At 35.8% G+C, this 18,429-nt stretch overlaps 1 protein-coding gene across 1 annotated transcript in view; it reads left to right on the plus strand.

Moving 5' to 3' along the window:
- BANK1 (B cell scaffold protein with ankyrin repeats 1) overlaps positions 1-18,429 on the plus strand; it is a 302,010-nt gene that overhangs the window by 243,843 nt on the left and 39,738 nt on the right. The window contains exons 8-9 of the mRNA XM_036282317.1: positions 9,708-9,786; positions 13,636-13,944. Of these exons, the coding sequence (XP_036138210.1) occupies positions 9,708-9,786; positions 13,636-13,944 (388 nt within the window). The remainder of the gene's footprint in view (positions 1-9,707; positions 9,787-13,635; positions 13,945-18,429) is intronic.

Genomic DNA, 18,429 nt, shown 5'->3' on the forward strand with positions numbered 1-18,429 from the left:
GTACAATTTTTAAAATGGGAAGAAATGTCTAGGGTACTTTGGTGCACTGCAGTATATAAAAAATAACATTAAATGCAATATATAAAATAAGTATTTTATATACTTTTATCTGTAGTGACTTTTTTCCCTTAGGAACAGCCTCTCCTAAATTGTAACCTGCCCTCAAATAGAAGATTTGAGGCTAGAAATTGTATTTACTATTTCACAGTATCTTTATTAATTTGTGATTCACCTTTTCTGTTTTTGTTTTGTTTTTAATCTTCACCCAAGGAAATTTTTTATTTTTTTTTATTTTTTGCATTTATCTTCAGATAGAGCAGGAGGGAAAGAGGGAGGAAGAGAGACAGAAACATCCATGTGAGAGAGACACTTTGAGTGGCCGCCACCTGCACGACCCCAACTAGGGCCGGGGACAAACTGCAACCGAGTCACGTGTCCCTATAAGGAACTGGATCCAGGAATCTCTGGTCCACAGGCCAATGTGCCAACCACTGAGCCAAACTGGTCAGAGTGATTCACCTTTTCTGGCTACTGATTTTTCATGATTTAAAATGCTCTGGTTAATATAACCGAATCTTCTTATTCTGTATTTGCAATCTAGGGATTATTTCAGCCATGTAAACACCTAATAGTCATGAATAGATTAGCAACAATATAAGCTTTGAGAATCCTCTGTTTAATTTGTAAAAAACCACTTATTTTCTGATAGTGATAATATAAACTTAAGGGTCTTTTGTTTTATTTGTCAAATAACACTTGTCTAACAACTAAAGAGTATAATCTTTGTGGAAAATTGCTGGGTCTCTAAGTGGTATTTTATGTTTGCTTTGGCTTGAATTTCAGAAACGATTTGCTCCTCGGTTTTTAGATAAATGAAATGTCCAGCCACCGTGATGACAGTGCCATCCCTTTATTACTCAGCTCGATGTTGTTTTTTTCAATGTGTTGTTTTGTGTTTTGTAACCCTCACTCAAATTGTCCAAGGCTCAGAAAAAATAATGGCTTAGTAATAGTCAACATAAGTGACTACCTCTTCACTGAGTCCAACATGCTAAGTTAGAAACATAAATCCACTCATCATTTAGTTTTTATTTTGTTTTCCTCCACATGAAACCCTGCTTTTTTTTTTATCATAAGAAATTATTCAGAACAGTATACTGATTTATACTTTTGACATAGTACTATTTTGTGTTCCCTTTAGAGAAGTTTACCTTTTTTTTACTTATAATTTTTAAACTAAACCTGATTTCAAGAGTTTACAATTGTCAATAGCAAAGCTTTTAGCTGGTATTAGGTATTATGATTTTGTTCTTGTATCAGAACAGAAAATCGAAGTTAAGGTAATAAAAGTAGCAATCATAGGTTCATGGTTCATTAAAGTCAAGTTCTTTCATCTTTTTTTACTATTCACTTTTATATGTTGCATCTCATTCATGGCCAATTTCTCCTTCCCTGCTCTTGGCACGCCAGGTAGGAAATGCCCTTTTGCATTCTTACCTGTCCTCTCTCATATGGTTGTATGCTGATAGAAGGAAAACTAGTTTTACTATTAGCCTAAACAAGTCTTAATTGTATTATCAAGATTGTAAAATCAAGTATAAGTCATTTGAAAATTAAACACTGTAGAATCATGTGAAAGGCATCTCTCCTCACCAATCCTGCCGACATACACCCAGCCCTTGGGGAACCTTATGTATAGTAGTCTCTGGGAATGGTGCCCCAGGAGAATTTCACTGTACAACCTACACAGTCATACATACCCAGGAGCTCTGCTTACTTTCTATCAGCTTTATTGGTCCAGCCTTGACCCATCATCACATCTCTTTTTTGATTCCTTACTCTTAAAAATAGAGATACCTGTTTTAATCATTGTAAGGTACAAAACAAAATCACTGCTTGGATGTCTTTATTTTTATTCTTTATATTCCAATTTAAACACAACTGATCTTCATTCAGTCTTTAACTGAATATAAATTATAGCATACGTATATTAGAAATACAAAAAAATAGGGCGACAAAAAAAATTGTTTTGTAACAAAATAATGTTGTTAATGATGATAATAGAGATAAGTTGTTTAGTGTTTTCTATGTGCCAAGTTCTGTGCTAAGTATTTGATATGTATTTTCTTTTTGATTTCTCACAATCACATGGTGAGGTAATGTACATTCATGCTTATTTTTACATCTAGAGAGACCAAGAGAGAAGAAGGTGCTTATGTTCCTGTAGGTAGTAAATGGAAGCATAAGATTTGAATCAAAATCTGTCTGAAAATACTTCTGGACTCAAACTCTTAACCTGTATAACCTATACATATTGATAGATGGGATATTTAATAGCAATCGTAGTCATTATCTTCACCAGCATCTAGAGATATTTTTAATACTCCACAGTTGGGATATAATAAACAAATGTTGACTCCACTCTTCCTTTCAAAATTCACATGTTCTCCCAAAAATTCACCTACTTCTTTGATTGGGTAGCTTCGCTCTTTGAGCTCAGCATATGATCTAATCAATCTCGGTTTTGCGTATACCACTCTCCTTATCAAGAATATCCACATTCTTCCCTCTTCTACCAATTCATTTATTGTTTATACATCCATTAGTTCAAAAAGCATGCGTTAGCTGCTAGGATTATATTTAAAACTAATCTCTCAAATTCTACCCAGTCTTCAAATTCTAACTCTAGTTATTTCAACCTAGAATGATTGCATTCTTATCTTCTATTGAACTCTTTAGTCAAATCAAACACTTAAGAGACCATGAATTTTACTTTTCATTCCCTAGCTACATATTCAGAAGCCTAGGAACATATGTTATATATTTTGTATACACCCTGGAAACTTGCCTAGCATTATGCACATGAAAAACATACAAAAACATTGATTGATTGATTGATGAACCAAAGTTTTTGATAATGCATCATGATTCAAAATGTTAGATAACATGTCTAGACTACATAGTAAGGAGTTAACTTATTACATGAGTTAGTAAAGTCTCCTGTACCAGAAACTGATTCTTCTTCAAGATGCTTTAGTTGAGTGCTAAAATTGAGGGAAGTTAATTAAGAAGGACCCTCTGCTCTTAGTTTTGTGTGATTTGCGTGATTATATCCTTCTGACTTTTTTTCTCTCTTTTACTAAATCCCTCCTTTCTGCTGTCTCTTCCCATCTAATTTCATTTTTAAATGGTGGACACTAGTATATGTTTTTTGTTTTCAGTGTATTTATTATTCTGAAGCACCTAGTAACTAATGAATCCATTGGACTTCATGGCAAACTTGTTTGCAATCTCTTTATTTTTTAGAAATAAATACAGTAAGATTTGATTTAAATGTAATTTATAGTTTGATGTTCAATTGCTTACATCTAAGTACTTTTTATTTTATCCTCACCCGAGGACATTTTTCCATTTTTTGTTCAGATAGAGCGGGAGGGAGAGAGAGAGAGAGAGAGAGAGAGAGAAACATCGACCTGAAGGGGCACATCGAGTGGCTGCCACCCGCACGACCAACCAGGGCTGGGGACAAACTGCAACCGAGGTACGTGCCCTTAGTGGGAACCGAACCCGGGTCTCTCTCTACCGCAGGCCGACACTCCAACCGCTGAGCCAAACCAGCCAGGGCACATCTAAGTACTTTTTTAAATCTCTTTATACCCTTGTCAGGACTTTGTACTTAGTTGTTCTGCAATTCTATCATCCTGTTTTCATAGCTTAAAGTCTTATTGATAAAATTAATAATTTGGCCATCATACAATTAACTACCTTCTGTTTTCTTAAGTTGGTAAACTCATTAACTTTATAATAATATGGAATTCTCATTATTTAATACCCATATACACACTCCAATATATTTCCAAGTATTATGTGGAGCAATGTAAAGGATATCCAAGAATGTTGATGTTCTATCTTGACCTCAAACTTTCATCCCAAATTGCATAGAAAAGGTGCTTTCAATCAGTGTTCTCATTCCTAAATAGCAAGAGTTCTTTAGGGGAATGTCATAATTTTTTTTTAGAGTGTGTTAAGCATTAGAACTGGTTACCAAATGTCATTGTGCTAAACAAAAACGTAACATAGTCCTATTTTATTCTTGGCCTTTAGCCTTTGGCATTGAAACTATTAAAAAGCTTGTCTATCCTACCTCCTTGGTATTTCTTAAATCTGATTTCTCCATTAAATAGTTTCTTTCACTATCCTCCTTACCCTTCTCCTTGACTATTAAAATAATCCCTTCTCTCTCTTACCCACTGTTGGAATTATTTTTCAAAAATACAGGCAGGAACATTCTATTCCCCACTTCTTAGAAAATAATTGCATACTAAAAGCCATTTAAAATTTTATAAATAAAACCTGAATGCACCACCCCATCTTGACATTCAAATATATTCCTCCACGCAACCTAATCAAACCAACTATTAACCATTCACCAAGTCATCCTGCTGTTGCAATCATGCTTGCCCATCGACCAAAAATTTGCTCCCTCCCTTCTTTTTACAGATGAAAACTATACCTATTCTTTAGGTCTAAGCTAGAGTACCACCCATTCCGAAAGGTTCACTGTTCCATTAACACAATGGAAATGATTGTATGTTGCTATCTCACAGCGTTTTGCAAATATATGCATATTTTTAAAGCTTGTTTCATTTTGCCTTGTCTACATTCCCTCTTCCCCACTAAGTTTAAACTGAGGTTTGGGATTATGAAAGTTTCAACTAGTGTATGTCGCGTTGCCCAGTGCCGTGTCTGAGCACTGTTGCGCCAGGTGTCGCACTGGCCAGCTCCCCGCCACTTGCCTGCCTTGCAGCACTCTTTCCCCGCATCTTTAGCACATTTTTTGAAAGACAAATCTTCAGCACAGTTGTCCTGTAACCCTTCTTCACATCATGCTTCCTGAAAGGGAACTCTGTATACAGGACGCCTTCCATTCTTCACTCCATTTTATTCTTCGAAATCCTTCAATCCAGGATGAATTCTTACAATTCCATTGTAATTCCCCTCACCAGGGTCATCAGTGACCTCAGCTGAAAATTTTATGAACTGTTTTCAGGGCTTTTCCTGTTTATTTTTTACATTCGGGATCTAAATCCTGTAACATAAAAAGGAAACTTTCTGCCCTGGCCAGTTTGGCTCAGCAGTTAGAGTGTTGGCCACGGACCAGAGAGGCCCGGGTTCGGTTCCCGCTAAGGGCAGGTACCTCGGTTGCAGTTTGTCCCCGGCCCGGTTGGGGTCATGTGGGTGGCGACCACTTGATGTGTCTCTCTCACATTGGTGTTTCTCTCTCTCTCTTCCTCCCTCTCTCCCTCCTGCTCTATCCGAAGATAAATGCAAGAATGTCCTCAGGTGGGGATAAAAAAAAAAAAAAAAGGGGGACAATTTCATGAAAAAGTTTGGACCATATGCTTTTGGACCATATTTCTAGATGGCCTAAGGAGAAACAAATTTTCTTTAAAAATATAATAAGAGCTAATATATTCATTTCTACAATGTGCTCTTGAAAAACATTTTTGACACTCTGTGTTTGCTGTTTATCAAGTTTGCTGTTTAGTATAACTTGATTATTATTCTTAACATTTAGTAAGAATAATCTTTATTATTTCAATTGAAATCTCATCTCAGATTTTGCAGCCCAGTGCATTCATTTTGGATAATAGATAAAATATTACAGGGTCAATTTGTTACTCTTTAAACATATATGAATCTTCTTCGTCTCATTCCACAGACTGCCGTATGCTTTAAAGTTGGTAAAATCATTTATGATTAACACGGTGAAGTTGGGCAAAAGTTGGGCTAATTACATTATCTTCAGAATCTCATAAAAAGATTTGGAAAACACTGCCATGCGAAGATTGTTTTTCTTCATTTTCCCAAAATAAGACTACTATGATCAATTTGTACAGTACTAGATGCTAAAGCCATGTGGAGCTTTCTATGCCTCAGTCAAAAAACATTTTCTTTTTAGTTTATGTTTTATAATAAATGATTTTAATTTTATTAAACATTGTATACTGCAAGGACTCTCTGCAGGTTGGACTATTACATTGAGAGTTTTAAGTAGTAGATTTTATTGTTTATGATGAATATTTTCTTTAGAAAACTGGGCATCATACAAATATCAAGATAATTTTTAATTTTTTAAATTATTGCCTACAATATGATATTAAATTCATATGCATAACATAGTGATTCAACATTTACATGTCTTATGGTGTGAATACCACACTAAATCTAGTAACCATCTGTCACCATGCAAATTTTCACATTTTTATTGACTATATTCCCCATCACCATTTTACCCTCCCCTCTGGCAACCATCGGTTTGTTCTCTTTTTCTATGAGTCTGTTCTTGTTTTGTTTTGTTTTTTCTTTTTGTTGTTTTGTTTTCAGCTTCTACATATAAGTGAAATTATACAGTTTTTGCCTTTTTTTTTGTCTGATTTACTTCACTTAGCATTATACACTCTGCAATCTAAGAATAGTTTAATCCAATCTCTTCACCCAGAAAGTAAATGAAAAAAAACTTTGTCTTAGTTATCTGATTATATCTTAGTGCTCCATTTCACCTGTAAGAACTGAGTTTATTGTAGTGCAATAAATAAAATATGGTATTCTAATTATTTTATTACTTTTATTTCTCTCCTGGTGAAAATGTGATATTTTTGAGAGTAGAAATTGCCTCTCTCTTTTTTTTTTTCATTCTTAACTTATTTTTCTGAATTTCTAACAGAGTATTTAGCACATAGTAGGCTTGCATAAATATTTGATAAATGAAAAAATAAAGTAAGGTTCCAGCTCCAGGAAAAAAAAGTTATTAAAGAATTAAATAGCTTGCCCTGGCTGGTTTTGCTCAGTGGTTAGAGCTTCGACCTGCGGTCCAGAGAGACTCAGGTTCAGTTCCCACTAAGGGCATGTACCTCCATTGCAGTTTGTCCCTGGCCCTGGTTGGGTTGTGTGGGTGGCAACCACTCGATGTGTTCCCTTCACATCGATGTTTCGCTCTCTCTCTTTCTTCCTTACTCTCCCTCCCACTGTATCTGAACAAAAAAAATGGAAAAAATGTCCTCAGGTGAGGATAAAAAAGGAAAGAAGAATTAAATATCTTGTATTCCCTGATTCTTAGGTTCTTAAGTCTATTAGCTTGGAAATTATAGAAGTATTAGAGGTATTTTTAGTAACAAAATCATATGTCACTCTCTCTTTAGATAGAAAGTTAATATCATAGTTCTTTTTCTGTCGCAGCAGAACTTCTAGAGGCACACAGTTGAGAAGACATAACTTAATAATTGTTGGTACATACTGATGATTGCTTCGTCAAATCATGGTGGTCACCATTCTTTCTTAAATGTAGATCAATATTTTGTATGATGAAGGAAAATCTAATGTATGCAGATTACATTTACTGAGCACTTTCTATGTTGTAGATGTGATGTATGTTTTGCTTACATTATTCTAATTTAACCCTCCCAGAAAATTGATGGCATAGATATTACTATCCAAATTTTGCAGGACAAAATACTGAGAATTAGAATAAAGTATCTTGACTAATTACATAATTAATAAAGAATAGAGCTATAATTTGTTCTTAGATTGACTTAAAAATCCAAACTCTCTCTACTGCACCACACAGCCAAATATTAAAGTACTTAGATGTCAGGTGCCATCATACTTGTCTTGGAAGCCATCACTGACTTTATTAGACGGTTATTAATATATCACTAAACAGCATTTTTCAAAATGGATATGATTGTAAGTTTAAGGAACTCAAGTAAACATTTGTTGAACAATATTTACTTTCTGCATAGTCTGATTATACAAAATATCAATTTTATATAAAATTTGTGAAAGTGCTCAAATCAGTCAAATTCTGCTATTTTTTTAATTTGAAAGCTATTTCCTCCAAGACATTTTTGGGCTTGCTTGTTTGTAAAAATGTAGCTTAAGTTATGACATAAAAGTGATTTCATTAACCTTCAACCTCAGTCCACACACATACATCTACATACACACTTGACCACAGTTTTTGTATTAATTCACACTGCTCTTGGTCTTATAACGTCTAGGCTTGTGAAAAGTATATAGAAAAATTTTATGTAATTCCTGAAATCTTTGAAAACCATTTCTGTTTTTCAATTAGCAAAAACTTTCTGGATATTTTTTTAAGAGTATTAAGCATTTTTTAATGTATTCTTGATCTACCTTATGAAATATAGAGGTCAGGATAATTGGAAATAATGAATGGCTAAATCAAACAATGCTTTTAATACCAAGGCATACAAATATCAATCAATATCAATATCATATCAATCTCCCTAGTAAAGTTACATGATTTTCGTATTATCATTTGATTGAGTCCACCAAGAGGAAAATATAATTTAAACAGAAAATGAGCTTCTGCCTCAGTTCACTAAAAACATACTAAAGATATTTTTATTTTCATGATTCCACTGGAAATGGAAGACTGTGCTGCGTCTCTGGATAGTATTAGTTTAAAAAAAGAAGAAGAAGGATTTTGTCCAGTCTGTGTGGCTTACTGGTTGAGCATCGACCCATGCACCAAGAGGTCACCGGTTAGATTCCCGGTCACGGCACATGCCCAGGTTGTGGGCCCAATCCCCAGTGGGGGGCATGCACGAGGCAGCCAATTGATGTTCTCTCTCATCGATGTTTTAATCTCTCTCTCCTTCTCACTTCTTCTCTCTCTAAAAAAAAAAGAAGAAGAAGAAGAAGGATTTCTACTGGGCTCCCATTCCCAAAGTGGGTGACAAATCAAATTGTTGAAGTCAATATTCTTGCATACTGAGGCTGCTATAAATTTAATAATGCTTTAATATGGATGCTTTTAATTTTTGAAGGGACAGTCTAAATGCAGAGCAAATAACCTAATTATTTCAATCAGTTTTATTAAGAACAAAAGCATAAGTCATTTGAATCATCATTTGGAGTTCACATTGACAAAATATGACCTACGTAATTCAACCAGGCTCTGTGCCTTTTCCTAGATGCTTTTTGCACAAATAGAACTGTCACTGGTATTACTTAGCTTTCTCTATGAGAACAAATATGTTTTCTGAATGTAGACCCATGTCTCTTTCAGAGATTATAAATAAAGACTAGCAATTCCAGAAATAATAGGTTTCTGTCCTTTCTCAGTAATTCTCCCTTCCAAGTGTAGAGTCACTGATTTCAGAAAGACAAACATAAATTCCCTTACTTGGTTTCCCTTTTCTTTCTAAAGATGGAAAATAAACCACTTTACAATTTCATGTCTTTCACTGAATTATAATACTTTAACTAATTAAGACTATCTTTTGAATGGGTAAAAAAATCAGAAATATGAAAAGGAAGCAAAGTCCATGGTTTTCAAGAGAAATAGTTGTGTTCAATTTTATTCGGGAGTTTTTTATTACACCTAAATTGCATGATTATTGCTTTAAATCTTTAAAGTGCTATAGTTGCAATAAGTTTCATTTTTGAATGAATTTATTGCATATTTTACATGTTCTATTGCCCCAATTACATTTTTAGTACTGTGTCATTATGCAATCATAAATAGCACAAATATAAGTAATATAATCAAATTAAAGTATTTAAATAAAAAATTTAAAACTATTTTTTATTTTTATGTATCAGCTTTTCATTTAGAATATGCAAAATGCAGATTTCTTAAGATTAATGCATATTAAAAATTACATTTATTTTTTTTTTAGATCCAAGAAATTAGTAGAAATAATGAGCAAGATCATGACTATGAAGAGGATATTACCTCACTTTCTGCATATTTCCCCAGTAAGTGTTCCTATATGTTATATATAATGTATGTATGTAATGTTTGAATTATATATATGTAACTGGAAAAGTAAGACTGAAGAGATCATGGAAAAGTAATTAACTGAATCACTCTTAATTTATAATATGGCACAGATATTACAAAACTATCTTGCTATTAAAATACTTCCAAGTTCAGTGTTTAATAATCAAACACCAGTTTTTTCCTACCAAAGAAAGTACACAAGTCAGGTTGATGTAAACATTCTGACTATTTAACGACTACATTTTTTACAGTTTGTTTTTATTTCTGAACAAAGTCACTTTTTTTTTTTTAGACCTTAGTTTCCTCCACTAGGAAATGAGAAGGTCACAAAAGAACACTCTCTAAGATCCTCACTGGCTGCCATGGGACGTAATTCTATAGTCTAATGTCTGAAGATTAGCCCAGCGTCTTTGTAGATACATGTCACTGTGCCCTTTATGTCACATTCTTTTGGTCTAAGACAACTGCTTAACCAGCACCTCTGACATGCATCTCCCACCTAATACTTCCAAATCTGGAAACCGAATCCCTGCCACTCCCAACCTGGTCCACATGCTGACTGCCCATTCCAGCAAGTGAAGATGTCACTTTAGTCCAAAACATTGATCATCTGTGGTTTTTTTACTTTGTCTCCTACCCCATGTCCAATTTCTCCAGTAATACTGTTGGTTCTACCTTCAAAACAGAGCCAGCAGTCAGCCATGCCTCCCCTTTTATTATGATCAGTCCTAATCCACACTGTCATCAGCTCCCCCTGGAGTATTGCAGTAGCACAGTGTCTCTCCAAGGAGGGCTGTTTTCTGTCTCTAAAACAGGATATCTGTCAATGAATGGAGACTTTTTTTCAATTGCAGTTTACATTCAGTGTTAGTTTGTATTCATTTCAGGTGTACATCATAGTCATTAGACAATCATATACTTTACAAAGTGTTCCCCTGATAAGCCCAGTACTCACCTGGCACCATATATAGTTATTACAACGTTGTTGACTATATTCTCTATGCTGCACTTGACATTCCTGTGACTATCTTGTAACTACTAATTTGTGCTTCTTAATCCCTTCACCTCTTCCTCCCAGACCCCAACCCCCATCCCCTCTGGCAACCATTAGATTTCTATCTGTATCTATGAGTCTGTTTCAGTTTTGTTTCTTCACTTTGTTCTTCAGATTCCACATATAAGTGAAATCAAATGGCATTTGTCTTTCTCTGACTGACTTATTGCCATGACTTGAGAAGGTAGGTTTGCTATGAGCATTTACAGAACAGAGACAACAGAAATGCTGCTAAATATCCTATAGGACATGCCCCACACAGCATAGGAGTATCCAGTCCCAAATTTCAACAGCATGACTGCTAAGAAACCCCGCCAATAGCAGCTTCCACGGTTGTTGCCACCCAAATACACTATGCTTCCTGCAGGAGATAATCACTCTTCTGCTCCAAATCTTCCAACACCTGCCCATCATACTTACAATCTTTCTCACCACCGACGAGGCCCTAGATCATCATCTCATCTCACCACTCTCCGCTGGTTCACAGCCTCAGGGACATCTCACACATCAAGCGTGCTTTTGCCTCGGGGCGTTTGTGCTTTTACCAGTGCACAGTCAAAGCTCAGCTCAGCACCACTGACCACCAGTTTTTCAAGTGATAGGCTCACCTGCAAATCCAATAAATTAAATACTAATGTACCTCAGCAAAGTCAGTAAACTCCTTCAAACATTATTACAAAACACAAAACAATACTCAATATGAAAGCAATGCATTAGTACATGAAGCTTTCTTGTTATACATTTTTTTTTTTTAATAACAAAAGTGATGATAAAGACCATCATTAATGACCATATATTCAATATGACATTTAATCCTCAGAAAAACTGTCTGTAGTCAGGAAACATTATTTCAGTTATTTGTACAGAGCAGTCTCATTCCTTCAGACAGTGTGGACCTGGAACTGTCTCATCTGTGAAACTCAGTGTAACCGGACTCAGGCCTTGGGCTCTTTCATGGGAGAGGGGGTGAAGCATAGAACACCCGCCCTAAGTCAGCAGACTCCCATTGCTTCCACCATTACTGTGAAGCTTCGAAATCCTGCTGACTCACTGCTGACTCTCCAGGGCTGGATTCCAGGTGTGGGCATATTTGACAAGGACCAAAGAGACTATTGTTTAGAGAGTGTATACATCAAACTAAAAACGGAATACCTCCACATAAGGATGGCTACACGTAGTTTCTTGTAGTGTGAGTATAAGTCTGAGTTGGTGTTCCGTTTGCCCAGAGACGCAGTGAAGTCCCTTTGCTAGCCCTGAGCAGTCATTCTTTTTCAGTTACTCCATGACCTACTCCATCAGCATTTCCAGCAACTGCTTTGTTTCAGGCGCAGTGTTTGGTGTGAGAGGTAGAAAGCTGAGATGTGTGCAGGGATCTGTGCAAGGATGAAAGGCTGTCTGCTCCGCCTGGGCCAGTAATTAAAGAAGCTTGGTTTGCAGTTCCAGTCCTGGCAGCTGTCTTTCCTTCTCACAGGGAAGAAGAGAAAAACAAGAAAAAAAATTCCATGTAGAAATATCGGGTACCGTCATAGGCATGATTTTTCTACATGACTAATTGATTTTCCCATTGCTGAATATTTTCTACATTGTAACCTTTTATTGTTTAAAAAATCAGACTTTTATTTTTTGCATTTTTTTCCTCTATATTGAATGTATTGGGGTGACACTGGTTAACAGGAGTATACAGGGTTCAGGTGTTCAATTCTGCAACACATCATTTGTACACTGTATTGTGTGCCCAACACCTCAAGTCAAGTTTCTATCCATCACCATTTACGCCCCCCCCCCATATCCTCCTCCCCTTTCCCTCCCACACAGTGATCACCACACATCATTTTTTTCTATATTCACTCTTGCTTTTTTAGCTTGGCAACAATATCTTAGTTTAGCAACACTTTAAAACAATTATTTGCTTTTCATTTGCATTGATGATAACAACAATTCACATATTCCATGCAATGCAGAGATTCAAGTTTTGTTTTAAAATTTTGTGAATCCTTAATTTAGAGCAGAATTTTTATAAAGAGGATATAAACAATTTTTTTAAGATTTAAAGGCATTGCATTATAATATTTTTTTCTATTTTTTTAGAGAGCATTTATTGTGTACAGTATAAAAACAAATTTTGGAATCATGATTCTTAGATGGAGGGAATTCAGATAATTTGGCTAACTTTCAGAATAGAACATATTTTATCAGAGAGAGAACTGAGTGTTAATACTGAGCCTTAGAAAGATCTACCTACACTAATGGTGATTTGATGCCTTCCTCATCAAATAAACATCAACACTTTTCTCAAGTAATATTTTCAAGAATTAAAGTAACATCTGCTGATAAATATGTATTAAAATAATAACTAAGAATCACAGATTTCTTTTTATTGCATTGTTTACAACCAAGTTAAGATTTATTTTTCCTTGTCTTTACCTTTTCCATCACTTATTACTATTATGTCAGTTATAAAAATGCAGTAATGCAATCATATCTATGAAATCTGCTTGAACAGTAACTCTAGAGACTCAGAATATTATACGTGTAAGTGTGCCTCATACTGAGGTAGCAAGATATAATGGAGCTTTAACTATTCGTTCGGTAAATATTTTAAAAGCCCAAGAATGACTATTCACCAAAATTATGCATTTGTCAGCTTTCTACTATATCACATCATAAAAGTTTTATTAGCAGTACTACCACTTCTGTATGAAATTACAAGCTATGAAATGCCTCCAGATGGTGTGTTTAAATGAAACCATACAATCTTCTTCATAAGCAGCCATACAGAACCCAGCATTTCATCATGAAAGTGGGCAGACAGACGGGCAGAGTGCTGAAGGAGCTGAGGCAAATGAAGCAGCAAAGGAAGAAAAAGAGAATGAGTCCGGCGCGGAGGCCAAGCACAGCCTACCCGAGGTTGACAGCAGGAGTTCCGAGGACCAATGTGATGACTTGTATATGTTCATTCCTGGAGACAACCCAGAAATCAATTCACAAGAGCCACTCGTGAACGACAGACCACCTCTCCCCCCTCCACGACCTGCAGTTGCTGCCCTTCAACTGGATAAACCTCACTCCACATTACAAGGTAAATTCAGAGTTAAAATAACAACAAATTATCTCTGACAGACACAGCATATAGGGTGGTGGCAAATCTATACAAAGAAGATCAGCTTCTAAAACTAAGAATAACTTTGTTCTGTTCTTTAACAGCTAGGGCTTGGGAAATTAGGCAAGAGATACTGCTGCTAACCCTTCCCTCCCTCCCTCCCTCCCTCCCTCCCTCCCTCCCTCCCTCCCTTCCTTCCTTCCTTCCTTTCCTTCCTTCTTTTCCTTCCTTCCTTCCTTTCCTTTTTCCTCCTTCCCTCCTTTCTTCCTTCAATCTTTTCTTCCTCCCCTCCTTCTTTTTTCCTTCCTTCCTTCCTTCCTTCCTTCCTTCCTTCCTTCCTTCCTTCCTTCCTTCCTTCCCTCCTTCCTTCCGTTCTTCAATCTTTTCCTCCCCCTCCTTCTTTTTCCTTCCTTTCTTCCTTTCTTTCCTTCCTTCCTTCCCTCCTTTCCCCTTTCCTTCCTTTCCTTCTTCCTTCCTTCAGTCTCTCCTTCCTTCTCTCCTTCCTCTTTCTTTTCTTTTTTCTCTCCTTCCCTCTTTCCTTCCTTCCTTCCTTTTTCCTTCCTTTCTTCCCTCCTTTCCTCTTTCCTTCCTTCCTGGCTTCCTTTCTTCCTCTTTCCTTCCTGTTCTTCCCTCTTTCCTTCCTTCTTTCCTTCTGGAACAAAGTCTCACTTCCAAGTTTCAGTAAGTAAAAAAGTAACTCTAGGAAGTAGTCTGTAAATTCTTCCCATAAAATAAACCTCAAGTAATATGGAAAAATAAATGACAAATTTGTTTCTAAAAAACACTCTTAGTCTTCCAGCAAAAGGGAAGACTAATGTCAGCACAGATTTGAAAATGACCTTGGGCATTTCACTCAGTCAGTAGCTTCAAGTGAAGCAAAGTGACAGACGTTGTATCACACCCTGCACAGGCTGACAACACTGTACAAACATTGCTTAAGTGGAAAACAGTCAAGGACTATGAGTAGATTTGCTCCCAGATGCAGAATTAAGGTGTGTAATGGGGAGGGGTCAGGGAGCATCAAGAGGAGCTTCCATATTGGCCGTATTAACCTGAGTGTTATTAGCACCAGACTGACAAACTTCCAGCTTCACATTCACTCTTACAGTCACTCAGTTTTACCCACTTTATTGATCCCTATTTTATATTTACATTCCAAATTCAGAAAATATTCCTACAAAAAAAGTTAATAAGGAAGATGAAAGAAATATTTATTATCAAAATCCCATTTGTCACAATACTTTAGTTGTTCATTCCTAGAAGATTATAAAGTATAAACTTTATTTCAAAAAGTAAATTTTGAAGCCATGAAATATATTTAACATTTGTGTCCTTGAAGGCCCTGTCTCTATGAAGGTTCGAGTTGATCAACTTGACTTGTACTATGCACTGTATTTAGAGATGGAAACTACTGCTTAATGGAAAGTATGGAAAAACCTCATGGGCACTCCTGTGATCCACTCACTCATTCAAATGATATTTATTGATTACCTACTATGTGCCAAGCTCATATAGACCATTAAGATAGATCAATGAAGTAGGTGGATCAATCTTGGAAGTTGGGGGAGGGACATACATCGATGGTATACTGACATAAAAATTCTGGTATATTGTTATCATTTTAACAGATGTAAAAAATTTCATATAAGTATTAAAATTAATTGTTAAGAGGCAAAGTTGTGTTGTATCAGGTTAAATCTCTTAAAGGTGCTAATATTAAATTACATTTTTTCCTAATGGACATCTCTATATATGGCATATTTGTTAGGAGTTCCAAAAACTATTCTACACAGAGTATTGACCAAATATATAAGACCAGAGTGTAAGTTTGGTTAATATATTTTCTGAAAAGTACCAAATATAAAAAGAAAAGATAATAAAAATCCACTCCTTTTATGTAAAACCTCTGTTTTTATATTTCATATGTAGTGCTACTTTTACTCTCATCTTTTCATAGCTCTGATATTGGCAGTAAATGGAAAATAAAATGTGAATTTTTTTTTTCTGAAAGTACTTTAAGGTTTTTGAAAATAATACTGGAAGCTTCCACTTATCTTTTTGCCAGAGCCTTTGTATGGGTTCTTTGACTTTAGCTAGTGATACCTTCAAGAATTGTCCTTTAAGAGTAGCTTCCATATGTCCTCAAGTTACTATAAAAGAGAGGCCTCTTCATCAATTCCCTAAGCATCAAATTCATCATGATGGATTTGTAGACATATTAACTGTAGAAAACAATAATATAAAACACTACAGGCCACTTTTTTTTTAATCCTCACCTGAGGATATTTTTCTATTTATCTTCAGATAGATGGGAGGGAGGGAGGGAGGGAGGGAGGGAGGGAGAGAGGGAGAAAGAGAGAAAGAGACATCGATGTGAGAGAGGCACCTTGACTGGTTACCTCCTGCACAACCCCAAATAAGGCCAGGGACTAACCACAACTGAGGTACATGCCCTTGACCAGAATCAAACCCACGACTCATTGGTCTATGGGCCGATGCTCTAACCTTTGAGTCAAACCTACCAGGGCTTTTAGTTTATAAAGAGTTCATTGCCCCTTTTTATCTTTTCAACAAACTTACCTGGCAGCCATCACTTAGGATTTCTCTTTGACTCAGACCCAAGACTGTAGAAACTGTAATTAGAATGTGTCAAAAATACTACTCTGGACAGGTTTTCTGGGATTGTGGAGATTCTTCTCTCTGTATACACTCTTACCCCAATTATTTCAAAAAATTTGAATTATAGAAGTGATTCATTTCAATCTTTATTTGCTAATGTACAACCTGCATTGAGAAAGCGCAGGACCCACTCTGACATGAGAAGTATCTGCTGAAATAAAAAGTGAAATGTATTACTTCTTGTGCAAGCCCAACTTTAAGAGTTGGGAAGGGAAGTGGGTGGAGAAACAAAGATAACAGTTCAGGAAATCAGTTCATAAAAATAAGATAGTTGACACATTCCGCTAAAAATAAAGCACTGGAAAAGTGTTTCCCACACACTTAATCTGGTTTCACCTGTGATGCTGTCAGGAAGACAGAAGTCATGAAGTCAAAATCTCAATATTGTATTATTCTGAGGGGAAAAGGTGAGTCATGGTGATTTCAAAGTTAGTTCTAGGAGTGAGGCCTCTATACTTCTTGGGTTAAACTACCCCTCCCCAAAATGACGCATCTTCCTATACTAATATTCCTTTGTTCTTCTCTACAACTCATCTTTCTCTTTAGTTACTAAATGTTTCCATTAAAATATCTGTAAGTAAACTAATTTTTTTTTTTTTTTTGGTCACAGGCTCACCCAAGGGAAGGAAGAATCATTCTCCTTTAGTTCATATGCCTGAACCTCCCAGAACAACATAGAAAAGCAATGATTTTTTTTTTTGTCAGTAACTAAAATCTTTTCCATTTTATTGTTTTTGTTAATACTTTAAACAAAACATTTGTCAAGGGGCAAAAATTTTAACCTTCTCATTGGCAGAGAGCCATCAAAATTCTTTTCAACTTATTCATTAACCAAAGTATGATATCCTTATCTTCTAAATAACTACGACTAAAATATTTAAATAAGTTTTTATAAAAATATGTAAAGGTTTTACTAAGTATGTAAACCATCAAAGACTATTCATTCTTTTCATGAGAATTAATGTTCAAGCCATTGATTATCCAAGCCATCTTTTAAGTCATAAACCCTACTGTCAGTGTTCTTCATCTGATGATGAGGTTCATGTTGACTTGTAGAAACCAAGAGTTTGGAGGCCAGTTTGTGAGAATGTAAGAAACCAAATGACAGTGCTTTCAGCTATTCCACTCTGTCATTTTCAGAGAAATTAAATTTTAGGTAGAATACCCAGTGCAAACCCAATGAAAGATAAAATTATTTCAAATGGAAAAATATGTATATAAGAGTATTATACTTGAAAAACACAAATTTTCAGCCCTGGCCGGTTTGGCTCAGTGGTTAGAGCATCGGCCTGCGGTCCGGAGAGACCCGGGTTCGGTTCCCGCTAAGGGCATGTACCTCGGTTGCAGTTTGTCCCCGGCCCTGGTTGGTCGTGCGGGTGGCAGCCACTCGATGTGTCCCTTTCACGTCGATGTTTCTCTCTCTCTCTCTCTTCCTCTCTCTCCCTCCCACTCTATCTGTGCAAAAAATGGGAAAAAAATGTCCTCGGGTGAGGATAAAAAGAAAAACACAAATTTTCAAAGCATTTGTAATTTGAGATTTAATTTTTAACTTGATTTTCTGATATTAAATCATTCATGAACTATGTAGAAACCATTTATATGCTTATTTATTTTTGAAAGAAATCCATGTCTTAAACATTTTTTTTTCTTAACAGTTAATTACAGACTACAGGACAATATGTGGGTAAATTCCATGGTTCACTTTTCTCTTTGGGGAATTTATGGTATAATGTATCAATTATTATGGAGGAAGTTCAGACAAGTCTTAGGTGAACATTAAAAATA

The sequence above is a fragment of the Molossus molossus genome, unplaced genomic scaffold (genome assembly GCF_014108415.1).
Source record: "Molossus molossus isolate mMolMol1 unplaced genomic scaffold, mMolMol1.p scaffold_m16_p_1, whole genome shotgun sequence".
NCBI classification, from domain to species: domain Eukaryota; kingdom Metazoa; phylum Chordata; class Mammalia; order Chiroptera; family Molossidae; genus Molossus; species Molossus molossus.